The sequence below is a fragment of the Chlamydomonas reinhardtii genome, chromosome 16 (assembly GCF_000002595.2).
Source record: "Chlamydomonas reinhardtii strain CC-503 cw92 mt+ chromosome 16, whole genome shotgun sequence".
NCBI lineage: Eukaryota > Viridiplantae > Chlorophyta > Chlorophyceae > Chlamydomonadales > Chlamydomonadaceae > Chlamydomonas > Chlamydomonas reinhardtii.
In genome coordinates this window covers 2726668-2738738 of record NC_057019.1, presented here as the reverse complement: position 1 = coordinate 2738738, position 12071 = coordinate 2726668, and the positions used below count along the sequence as shown (strand labels likewise).

General features: G+C 62.6%; 3 protein-coding genes across 3 annotated transcripts; all 3 read left to right on the top strand.

Annotated features, from left to right (window-relative positions):
* Positions 1-379: 379 nt before the first annotated feature.
* Positions 380-6375, top strand: CHLRE_16g662650v5 (uncharacterized protein). The gene is made up of 11 exons (XM_043071014.1): positions 380-793; positions 1161-1196; positions 1492-1565; positions 1988-2087; positions 2447-2554; positions 2876-2984; positions 3499-3650; positions 4103-4171; positions 4518-5311; positions 5383-5758; positions 6132-6375. The coding sequence occupies exons 1-9, from the start codon at positions 530-532 to the stop codon at positions 4647-4649; spliced, it is 1044 nt and encodes a 347-aa protein (XP_042915656.1). The 5' UTR covers positions 380-529; the 3' UTR covers positions 4650-5311; positions 5383-5758; positions 6132-6375.
* Positions 6376-6429: 54 nt separating this feature from the next.
* CHLRE_16g662600v5 (uncharacterized protein) lies at positions 6430-9272 on the top strand. The gene is made up of 5 exons (XM_001697900.2): positions 6430-6609; positions 6733-6819; positions 7067-7624; positions 7773-8053; positions 8231-9272. The coding sequence occupies exons 1-5, from the start codon at positions 6463-6465 to the stop codon at positions 8472-8474; spliced, it is 1317 nt and encodes a 438-aa protein (XP_001697952.2). The 5' UTR covers positions 6430-6462; the 3' UTR covers positions 8475-9272.
* Positions 9273-9989: 717 nt separating this feature from the next.
* Positions 9990-12035, top strand: CHLRE_16g662550v5 (uncharacterized protein). Its single transcript, XM_001697899.2, has 5 exons — positions 9990-10145; positions 10364-10391; positions 10530-10606; positions 10749-10797; positions 11053-12035. Exons 1-5 carry the CDS (start codon positions 10105-10107, stop codon positions 11317-11319), a joined length of 462 nt encoding a protein of 153 aa, XP_001697951.2. The 5' UTR covers positions 9990-10104; the 3' UTR covers positions 11320-12035.
* Positions 12036-12071: the final 36 nt, after the last annotated feature.

Below are 12071 nucleotides of genomic sequence, written 5' to 3'. Positions count from 1 at the left end.
TGATAAGCATTCGAATTCGCTCACATACACAGCCAGCCCTGGCAAGCCGGATCCATCACTCGCCCATTTCCGCACAAATTCTGGGCCCTGCCTGTTGTTCAACCTCCCAGGACCCGCCCTCACCACACTGCCCTGACTGCATCACCGCTGCCCGCCCCCCGCCCCATACAGCCGCGCTAAGATTATTCCGGCAACGGGTAAGCAACTAAGCATGGACGTAGCGCAAAACAAAGGCGCGACCCCCAACCACCGCCTTGCCGTACGGATCTTGCGAGCCCGAGTGAGGAACTATGTGCCATGCAGTTTTGGTAATGTCTACATGCATTGCACACGTGTGACAGATATACGCAACTGGCCTCTGACTGCAAAGCGTGCAGTGATTGCATTATGGGAAGCTTAGCACTACTTGACTATCCAAGAATACGTATACGTGTGTGTGCTTGCAAGTAATAATCTGCAACTCGTGTTGCTGCTTAGCGAGAGCAGGTTTTGGAGCAATTCCATCAAAGAGCCAGCCAGAGCTTCAACGATGGCGCTCGTATCACATCATGGTGTATATAACCAGCGTTGTAAACATGCAAACGGCGGTCGTTCCGCTCCTGGGTGGCGCCTCTCGCAACCACAGCCTGCTCAGCCCCGGCGACATCGCCATGTCGTGTCCGCCGCGCGTTCGCCGCAGCAGCCCGCTCCGCTGCCGCCTCGGGTGAGCTGTGGCGAGGAGGGCGGAGCGCCGCTGCACATACGCGCCGCGGAGCTCCGCGACTACTGGCCGGCAGCGGACCTACACACGCGGGTGCGCCGGGGCGTTGGCGCTGGGTTGCCGCATGGCCACGCGATACCGTCCGCGCGCGCATGTGGGGTGGCCAGCAAGGATGCCAGCGCAGCCGAAGAATCGTATGTGCAGGCTGCATCGTGCTTTAATGTGCGGCCGCGCGCCGTTCAAGGGTGGCCTGTGCAGGGAAACCAGGGAGGCACGTCGCCGGTTGCTGAGGAGGTTGCTTGGGAGGGGGCGCGGAGGCAGAGGCCAGAGGGCTGGTCTGCGAGCGGGCGAAGCGGCGGGAGGGGACATCGTACGGCCGTGTGTCGTGTGGACTGTCGAGTGTTTGAGTTTGTTGCCCAGCTGGGTTTGCACGTTTTGCTGCCTGCGCCGCCTTGCGCAGGTGTTCTGTCCGGAGGCGGAGTCAGACCGAAGTAAGGTGAGGAGCGCGGCTGCTGGCTTCGGCGGCACATAACGTACCGTACACGCATACCCACACACATACGCATGCGCAAAGGAGCAGGACACTCGGAGGAGTGCCGCGTGCGAGGTCATGTTCTGGGACATGCTTTGGCGGTCGGCAGGAGGGTGGTGCGGCACAAACGGGCTGCCCCTTTACGTCTAGTGGTGGCTGCTTTTGCTCTGCCCCTTGCGCCTGCCGGCCTGCGGTGGTGACGACACACGCGGGCGTGTCATTCCTGCCTTGTCCTCCTCTCACCCTCGCGCTGCACCAGGCGCTGTCCATGCGTGTGGACCGCATCATAGCGCTGCAGATCAACGACCGCATATCCAGAGAGGGCGGCGGCAAGTGAGTGGCGGCAGCGCCCCGGCTTGGAGCACGACATCGGGAGGGGGGGGGGGCGTGGAGTGCGAGGGGACTTGTTCCCAGCGTTTCCGTGCAAGAGCATACGACGCTGTGTACGCGTGTGCGGGGAGGCAGGGCAGGCATAAAAACCCAACCAAACCGAGGGCAGGGGGAAGCTCGGGGAGCAGGGGCCGCAGGGAGCCGACGGGCCACACCTTGCTGCCACAACATCGCCACGACCACCACTGCATGCGCCGCACCCTCATGTCCCCACCCCAAGTGCCATCCCCCCTTTCTGTGGCGCCTCACCACCACCACTGCCACCGCCACCACCACCACCGCCACGCACGCCCCCGCTCTTTTTAGCTTCGTTTGGTTTAGTTCGGGCTGGAATTTACAACCCCCTTCCCTTGTGGCCCCTGCAGCTCTGTGTTGCTGCTGGCATTCAACGGGGAGGCGCCGGGCAGTGCGGAGGAGCGCACGGCGGCGGAGGCGGCGTTTGCGGCGGCGGCGCAGGCGGCACAGGTGCGGTGGCGGTGGCGGCCTCAAACCTCCCCCATGTGGGCATCAGTGCACCAGGCAGCTCCGACTACACCCGGCGATATCCGGACGTTGCAGCCTCGCTAGCCATTTATCCATGCACTTGCCGGCCTGGCGTTGCCCTGACAATCTTGGCCTGATCTGCTTCCCAGTCTCAGTCTGGCTTCCGGGCCTCCTAAGCCCTTGATAGTGAACATGCTGGAATTGGAGTCAACTGCCGTACCCCTCTCTCATCCCCCCCGATTCAACCTTGTCAAAGGCCGCACGTTTTAGTAACTCTGACCGAAACCATTCCGCCTTGCATGGACGGCTGCCCCCCCTACCTCGCCCCCCCCCCCTCCCAGACGCCCGGGTCTGTCACCCACCTGTCCACCGCCTTCCCCAACCCCATGTGGTGGCTGGCGCGGCCGCTGGGGCCGGGCGTGCGGGCCGGCATGGGCGTGGCGGCCGAGGTGGGGCGGCGGGCAGAGGCGGCGGGCCGAGAGGCATGGAGGGATGGAGGGGGGGTACACTGCGGAGGCAGGCAGGCCGGCTGGCGGGAGCAGGCCGCATGGCGGGTTGCGAGGGGGTGTATGCTGGTGGGGTGGGGTGGGCAGCGCGCAGGCTGGGCACAGTGGCTGGCTTACGGCAGTGGGGCCGCCTGCGCTCGGTCTTGTATTCTTGTACCGTAGGCATGCCGCCCCCTGTCATGCGCCTTCTTGTCTTTGCTTTCTTGTTGGGAAATGGTGAAAAGCCTGCCCCCCCCCTGGCCCCCGCCTGTGCCTCTGCTGCAGTCCGTGGGCCTGGTGGGGGTGGCGGCGGTGGACAGCTTCTGTGACCTGGTGCCGCCGCGGGAGCTGGACCCGCGGCGGGACGGCGCGTTCGGCTTGTACCGCCGGGACGGTGAGCGGCATGGGGTGGTTGGCGGAGGGAGGAAGGGAGGGAGGGGGATTATATTCATGCTTGATTAGAAGAAGCGGATGGGGGAGCGGGAAGGGGGCAGGGAGGGCACGGAGCTAGCTGTGAGTCTGCCCGTGGTCCCTCCGCACCCACATGGCACGGGTGCCTGCCGCGCCGCATTACATACACACACGTCAGCTGCCGGCACCCACACCAAACGCCGGGCGCAGGCACGCATCCCACTGCCCCTTGTTGGGCTCGGGCGTACGTCTTTCCCCCGTTCTGGCTGTGTGAAGTCCAGCGCGCGTTGGGTTTGGTTCTCGTAACCCCCGCGCCGGACCACTTCCTTAACGAATCATGAATGTAACCCCCCGCCCCCGGCTCGCATATGCGGCTGCAGCTTTTCCTTGCGGCGCTGCTGATTCCTTATGGGATTGGTTCAGACTCAACCCTCCGCCCCCATGCCTTCACTTCTTGAATAATCATGAGTGCAATCCCCGGGCCCCCGCCCATGCAGGCTACGCCTACGTGAGCAACGTGGCGGTGCTGCCGGCGGCGCGGCGGCGCGGCGTGGCGCGTCAGCTCATGGCGGCGGCGGAGGCGCTGGCGGCGGAGTGGGGGTGCAAGGCGGTGGGGCTGCACTGCAACACCAAGAAGACGGCGCCATGGGTGAGAGGGTGGGGGGAGGCGAGAGGGGGGAGGTGAGGGGGGGGGGGAGGCCAGGGGGGGAAGGCAGAGGACCAAACCCAAGCACGCTGGGGTGCGCTGCAGGCTTGGAGGGGAGGCAGGTTGGGCGCGGGTCAGAGGAAGTCCCGCAGGTACATCAGGCCGTGCCCCAGCCTCCTTGGGCATGGGCGCACGCCAACAATCTTAACCTCAGGCACAGATGTCCCCCAAACGCGCACACGAGTGCACGCATACAAACGCGCACACCCGTGTGCCTTCCTAGCACACGCACACACACGCTCATTCGCACACTCACTCACACCCACACAACCTCACACGCAGTCTTTGCATACGCCGTCTGCGTGGTCCCTTCCTCATGTTTTGTGACAAAGCCTTTGCGCTTTGTTGCTCCCTTTCACGCAACCACACACGCGCACGTGCGCACACACCCGCAGGCGCTGTACCGCAGCCTGGGCTACCGGGACAGCGGTGTGGTGGAGCCCTGGATCATGCCCTACCTGCAGGTGCGTGTGTGTAAGGGGGGGAGGGGGTGTGGTTGGGAGGGAGGACCGGATGAGGCGGAGGTCGTGGGAGGGGGACCGTGTGCAGGGGCTTGTGGAGACACGTGTGTGTATGTGTCTGCGGGCCAGCTCGGCAGCAACTTGCTGCCGCGCTGCGGCGTTATCGGTGCTGTGCAGCAGCCCGCGCAACTCAGTGGGCAAACCCGCTCGGGGTTTGATTGTAAGCTCCTGACTCGCGTCCCAAGCAGGGTGGGCTCTCGACCCACACAACGCCCCCCGGCGCCATCGGGCTCAACACCAGATCTAACGCTCGCCACATGCTTACGTGCTCACACTGTCACATACACAGGGCCGGCCGCCCGACCGCTGCTCGTTCCTGGTGAAACGCGTGCCGCTGCAACCGCAGCCGCAACCGCAGCCGGAGGCAGGGGCGGGGGGGGCGGGGCGCACGGAGGGTTCGGGGCCAGCCGGGCTCCGGTAGCCCCGGCCGCTAGCTGCAGCCGTGGGACGTGGGGGGGGGGGGTGGGGCGTGGCGCAGCGGCGCAGGGGAATGGGGCATTGGGTCGGCGCCCACGGGGGGAGGGGAGGGGTGGGTGTGAAGTACGGCTGCCCGGGCTGCCCGGGCAATGGTGCGCCACTGTGCATGCGGTTGTTGGGCATGGGTGGTGTCGCCATACGCGCATGGATGCGGTAGGTGTGGATGGTGGAGTGCCAGAATGTGGAGGGGTGCCTCGGAGAGTGCAGGCGTCTGCCCCGGCCGTCGTTCGGACAGCGAGGCAGCAGCGTGCTATGCGTGCCGTGCTCGTGGACGTTATTAACGAGTGTTGCGGAACTACCGTAGTGCTAGAAAGGTTTGGGCGTTCAAAGTTCGGCGATGGTTGCCGAAGTTGGGCGCCGAACCTATAACAATATTGTTTAGTAAAGAATTCGCCGAAAAATTAATATCACTCGCACCAATTTCGCCAGCGTGGCGCGCGCGCAGGCGCGCGCAAGGAAGGGGTGGACGGGTTTGACACGCCGTGCCTGACCTTATCTCCCGCTCATCCAGTTGCGCTGCTTTACCGGACGTGGCTGGCACGTCAGTTTCAGGGGTGGCAGAGGTTACAGTACCGGTACCGCATCGTACCACCGTAGTGCTGTACGGTACGCATGCAGAAACACACAGGGCAAGGGCAAGGTTTCGAAGCGCGTGGGGGCCCCTTCCGTTGGCTCAGTCCACGGCCGGGGGCAGGCCGCCGAACTTAAGGACATGATTGTCAAACATTCTGGCGCCCTTCCGAAACTTAAAAACATAATATTAATTCCAGCATTTCGGAAGCGCCTTTCCGGAATTTCGAACGCCCAAACCTTTATAGCACTACGATAATGCGTACGTAGACCAGAGCGGAAGGCGGAGTGGGCTTGCAGGCGGCGAGGAACGTTGGGAGGAAACCGGTGGGCAGTTGGCGGATCAAGCGTCTTTAGGAGTTTAGGTCAACCTGCACTTGGTGGTCAATGGTGGATTGTCAGTACTGCGCTGGTGGGGGCGCCGTTGGGACTCTTGTCGTCCGTGGCAATTCGCTGGAGTTCGCTACAGTGCGATTGGAACAGGTACAGGGTGGCAAAGTCCCGCGATCTTGGGGTTCGTCTCCAGAAGACCAGAACCGAGGGTTGCGGATGACAGTTGCAGATGAGAGCAAGCTGTCAAGGAGCAGTGGCCCTGCCCCCAGCGTTGCCCAAAGTTCGGTATCCAATTATCCTTGCCCGAGCTGCTTGCGATCTGCGCAAGGCCTGCCAGCTACCAGGGGTCTTCGACCAGCGCCCTTCCAGCCCCAGACAGCCGAGCTTGCACAGGGGGTGGGATGGTGTGTGTGTGGGGGGGGGGAGCAGGAGCGGCGCTGTCGGCCCTGGTCAGCAGACGGGGGCGCGAAGACGGGCGGTCGGGCACGAACTTTGCAACCGCTTGTGCTTTTCGCCCGTGCAGAAGCTTTTTATCTACATGAATGTGCCACATACATGTAATGCAAATGTACGTGCTGGAAGTGCGTGGCCGGCGAGAGTTTGGCCTGCACTTTTTCAAGCCTCCGTCCCCGCGCGACCCTAATTGCGAGCCCGGAATAATTCAACTCCATGTAATGTATGAGTGACTGCACAAGGGCCAAAGGTGCGAGTGGCGTGGAGGGCTCGACGGTGGGTGAGTTTCGGCGTCGGAGGGAGTAGGGTCGCAATCGATGGGCCAGGATACATGACTTTAAATTTTCCAGAGACTTTGTTCATAGTTACATACTTGAGTCGCACGAAGTTGCAACTTAAAAATGCAGATGCAAGCAAACCGTTCGTCGCTGCGTGCGTCGCCCGTCCGGGGTCTGGGCGCGCGCCCGCTGCTGCGCGCGCTGCCCGCTGGCCGCGTGGCCCGGCTGAATGTTTCCGCTCAGGCCAAGGACCCCAACGCGCCGATCCAGGTGAGAGCGAGCTCACGGCGCTTGCAAGCCATGCGCGGTCGTTGCTGCGGTCGACCGTTCCTGTCCTGGCCCCGCGGCTTCCTAAACGCTGACGGTGCTGCTGTTTACATGCCCTTCTCGCAGTCGAACCCTCTGGGCACACTGAGCTCGCAGTCGGGTCAGGTCGCGACGCTCCCTCGCAGCGAGGAGGCGCGCAAGTACTTCCGCACGGTGAGCATCATAACAAGCCAATTATGATATCTGGGCAGCTGTCCTAGTGGCCTCGGACCGACAGCGAAAATCGGTTGCGACTGGCGGTTGCCAGCCTGGAGACCTCGACTTCGCGCGCACCTCGAGCGCGTCAGCTCGCGCACACGTCACCCCCCTTGCAACCCCGCCGCACCTCTACGGACGCGCTCCCTCTCCGCTTCTCCGTCCCTTCTTACCCGCACCCTCCTCCTGATCGCTCCCGGCACAGGTGTACGACTTCCCGCAGTGGCAGAAGCACCGCAGCAGCTACCGCTTCGCTGAGCGCCTGTTCCAGCTGTCGCAGTCCCACATCCTCCAGAACGCGCTGCCCGCCATCTCCTGGGTGACCCTGGTCGCCACGCTGGTTGCCTCGTACGGCTACTCGTACGACCAGCACATGCTGCCCGACGTCTTCCCCTCCATCTCCCCCAACGCCTCCTGCACCGCCTTCATCTCCAACACCAGCGTCGCGCTGTCGCTGCTGCTGGTTTTCCGCACCAACTCGTCCTACGGACGGTGGGACGAGGCACGCAAGATGTGGGGTGGCCTGCTGAACCGCAGCCGTGACATCATGCGTCAGGGCGCGACCTGCTTCCCGGATGACCAGGTGGAGGCCAAGAAGGCCCTGGCCCGCTGGACCGTGGCTTTCTCGCGCGCCCTGCGCATCCACTTCCAGCCGGAGGTGACGATTGAGAGCGAGCTGCAGAACATCCTGACCCCGGCGGAGCTGCAGATGCTTGCGAAGAGCCAGCACCGCCCCGTGCGCGCCATCCACGCCATTAGCCAGGTGCGCGCAGGGACTGGCAAATCAGCGCGTGTGCACACAGCTTGATCTTGGTGTGGAATGTGGCAACTATCATGCCAACAACCCGCATTTCACAACTTGGGTGCTTGCGTGCTAACCTTCCGCTACCCTCCACGTGCCCTCCCCACAGATCATCCAGTCGGTGCCCATGAGCTCCATCCACCAGCAGCAGATGAGCAACAACCTCACCTTCTTCCACGATGTGCTGGGAGGCTGCGAGCGCCTGCTGCGCGCCCCCATCCCCGTGTCCTACACCCGCCACACCGCGCGCTTCCTGTTCGCGTGGCTGACTCTGCTGCCGTTCGCGCTGTACCCCACCACCGGCTGGGGTGTGGTGCCTGTGTGCACGGGCATTGCCGCCGTGCTGTGTGGCATTGAGGAGATTGGCGTGCAGTGCGAGGAGCCCTTCGGGTGAGTCGGCAACCGCACGTTCGTCATCCCTGGACCGCGCAACTGCAGCCAGTAGCACGCATGCCGATCGTGCCTGCTTTCTGTCCTTGATGGGCGGGGATTTTCGGTCTCGCTGCGGTTGATGCCTTGATGTCTGAATCCCAACATCTTCCTGTCCTGCTCCGCCCCTGCCTGCAGCATCCTTCCCCTGGACGTGATCTGCAACCGCATCCAGGCCGACGTCATGGCCACGCTGAAGGACGACGCGGACACCAAGACCATCCTGGCGGAGGCCGGACTCATCAGCCTCATCCCCTCGGCCACCAGCGCCACCCCCGTCGCCAGCGCTGAGCCCGTGCTGGTGTCCGCGCGCCCCTCCGCCGCGCCCGCTCCCAACAACGGCCTCCAAGTGCGGGTGGCCATGGGTGGGGAGCGCAAGTAAGCGGCCGTGTGTCACTGGCAATCGCCTACATCCGACGAGAGCGTAATGAGCGAGCCGAGTGGCACGTGCGCCAAGCCATGCGAGGAGCGTGAAGAGTGTTGTGATTGCGCCTGCAGGGGGGGGGGGTTGCAAGGCCTGCAGGCGCCGTGTCAAGAGGGGAGGGGAGGAGTACAGCGCAAAGGAGCGGAGCGGCACGAGAGCGTGTGTTGTGGTGTGTGCGAGCATTGTCTCACCTGATGTGCTGTGTCGTGATCCAGTGACTGAAACCTGAGCGTGAGTGAATTGTTTGTGCAGCGTTAAATTTGTAGTTTTGCTTGCGCGGTGCGCAGGCCCCCTTTCGGAGCCTGGGTAGCCGTCTCACTGTCTTGCAGACGGATATTCGGGCCCCAAAGACTGCATTTTCCTTAGTGGTGCTAACCTCATTCCTGTAGCTACGTGTGTATTTATATTTCGGACCTTCATGATGTGCTTACGGGGCAGAGCATGAGTTGCGGCGGGCTAACGCCGCATGATGTGGAGTGGCGTTGGGTGTGGCGTAGGGACGTGGGGACGAATGATCGTAAGGCCCGCCGGATTTCCATTTAAGGCGTTTGAGAACTAGACCGTAAATTGCTTATGACTCGGTTGATGTTCACCTGAAAGTCGCAAAGATATGTGCATCGTAAGAGCGAGCGGTTGACTATGCCGGGACCTCTGCAGTTCTGTTCTGGTGCAAAGCAGTGCGCGGCACGAGACGGAGCAGAGCCCGACGAAGGGAACTGATGGGGTAATCTCGTAAAACTGTAAATCATTGCGATCGAGGTAGACGGTTTACCGTTTGGTTGGCAGGTACCTTCAGGCTGGCGGCTCCGACGTTGGTGATGCCACAGTGCGGCGCCAGGCATATCAGAGTAGGTACTGCGTGGAAACACACACTCATTGACCAGCGTGCGAGCGGAGACACGCCAGCACAGGTACACACGCTTTCATTCGCATCCCCAAGGACTCGCACCTGTTGCCCGTACTGCTTCTGCCTCCTCCACTAACCGTTCTGCCCTTGCGGCCGCTCATGGCACCGAACACCGCTGAGCCGGGTGCCCGGAACGTGAGGAATGCGCGTCTGTGCGCGTCAGCAAACTTCCAGCCAGCCAGCAACTCGTCGGTACAGAAACTCCGGCGTTCGACTAGCCGCGCACTCCTGCCCTGCCGTTGCCAATTGTGTGCCATCTGTTGGGTTCTGGGAATCAGCTGCACCCTACGGGACTTTACCAACCTGCCTTACCACTGTCCCATCGCACACCGAACGCCGCTGAGGCTCTGGGCGGACAACAAGCGAGCGCGATTGCCTGCGCCCGGGCTCGTACTCCTGGCGCCGCGCATTCTTGCACTCGCGTGATGACTTGCATGGAGCAGGACGACAGATTCAGGCAGCGAGGGGTTGGCCGGGGTTGGCTATTCAGCGACACGAAAGAAGGGCCAGTGCACGGCACGCATGCCACGCCTAAGGCTGACCCGCAGTCACCGAACTAACATAATAGTAACTTTTAGCTTTGTAAACCTTCACACTCGCACACAAAAGCCCGCGGAGTCGCGAGGAGATATTTTAAACTCACACTGCAGCATTTTGCCTTCGGCTGCTTGAGCTGCAAACATGGCGGACGTTAAGGCTGAGGCGATCAACATCTCAATCAAGTAAGAGTTTTGAGCTAGGCGCGACGGAAATCGTGGGTGTAAAGGCGCTCTAGAGGGAGCATGCAAGGCAGCGCGAGAAAAGTATCGCGACGTTTAAAGTGTTGCAATGAAGCAGCGGGCGCGGAAAAGCACAGCACCAGAAGCGCGTTGTGTATCGGAAACAAATATTGGCGCTCACTGCTCTTGCCCTTGCTTTTGGCGTCCGTGTCGGGCCGCAGGTCTACTGACGGCGAGGTGAACTTCAAGGTGCGTCGGCACACTGGGTTGTGACGATGCGATGTCGACCGGGGGGAAAATTTGCCGTCCGGGGGGGCTACAGAGGCCTGGCGGGGCCTGCGTCCCTTTCCCACCGCTGCCGCCCCTTTCCCCTGCAAACATGTACAGATCAAGAAGTCAACTCGCATGGGGAAAGTCTTCTCGGCTTTTGCGCAGAAGAAGGGCGTTGCGACGAACCACTACCGGTGAGCGCACTGGGGCTTGACGCCGTTCCTAGGCCCAGCGTGTCCTTCCAGGTGTTGGAGGAAGGGGGGAATGCGCCTGCTTCTTTTATCCTTTGATCATCGCGCTACGTGTGTGTATGTGTGTGCTCGTTGCCGAGTGCAGGTTCGTGTTTGACGGCAACCGAGTGGGCGAGGACGTGACCGCTGCCGAGGTGGGGGGCCGTGTGTTTTTTGGGGTGGGGCGGGGTGGGGACGTGGGGTGGGCGCATCATGCATTATACGGTGATCCTGGACAGTGCTGTGCTGCAGCAGTAGCGGCGCAAGCTGCCAGCTACCCGCATGCCTAACGCGACACCTGCAGCGCAGCAGGCAGAGGACCGAGCGCCGTGGATGCACCCAGCACAACTGATCAGGCCTGACCCCCGCCCCTGCTGTTTCGTGTGTGTGTCGCGACCTGTGTGCCGCAGGTGGGGTTGGAAGACGGCGACAGCATCGATGCCTTTGTGGAGCAGGAGGGCGGCATCGATGCCTTTGTGGAGCAGGAGGGCGGCATCGATGCCTTTGTGGAGCAGGAGGGCGGCATCGATGCCTTTGTGGAGCAGGAGGGCGGCACTAGGGCGGCACTAGAGCAGCAGTGGCACAGCCCTGTGCTGCGCCGTGGTGAGGAGCTGATGGCAGGGTCTGTGTGTGTGGCGTGTGTGCGTGGCGTGCGTGTGGAGGGGGGGGGGCGGTAGTTCATTCCAACCCCAATGGAACCAAGACCAGCCCAGGGTTGTGTGGAGCGAGTGGCATGAAAGCATGGGAGGCGGTGGCGGTGGCAGCAGGTTTGCTTCAGTGGAGCAGGAGGTTTGCACTTTGCAGGGTGCCGTAAGTTGTTGCGGAATGTATCTTGGCGGCAAGGCGAGGCCGCTTTCTGGATAGCGGCTGGAGCTGTTGTTGGTGTTGTCGACCATGGCTGTATGTATGTGCGACATGTTACACGACGATGCAATGACGTGGTGTGGTTTCGGGTGGTGCGCCAATGCGTGGGATCCCACCATGGTGGTTTGTTGCAGGCAGGGGTGTGGGGGGAGCGAGGGGAGCGGCACACGGCGGCTCGTGGCCATGCCGATAGGGGTGGTAATGGGTGGGGTTGCAAGGTGCCTGCTATGGTCAGGCGGTGCCCGAAGCAAGGGGCAGGAACGCAGCAGTCCCTGGGGCAACGTGTGCGTGTGTGTGGCGGGGAGGCTGTGGGGCCGTGTGGACGGATGTGTCGGTGCGGGTGCTCTCGCCCGCATGCGCTGTGCGGGAGCGGGGGGGCGGTGTGCAGTCGCGCCGCATCATGTGCCGCAGGGTGGGGTAAAGACGGACAGACGGGTGGGGGTGGGGGGTAGTGGCGGTGCCGGGGGGCTGTGCTTGTGTGGAGGGAGAGGTCGAGTGGCGCTGGTGCCGTGCCTTTGTGTAGTCACTCCCGCCCATCAGCCCCACACTCCCACGCGTATAGCCG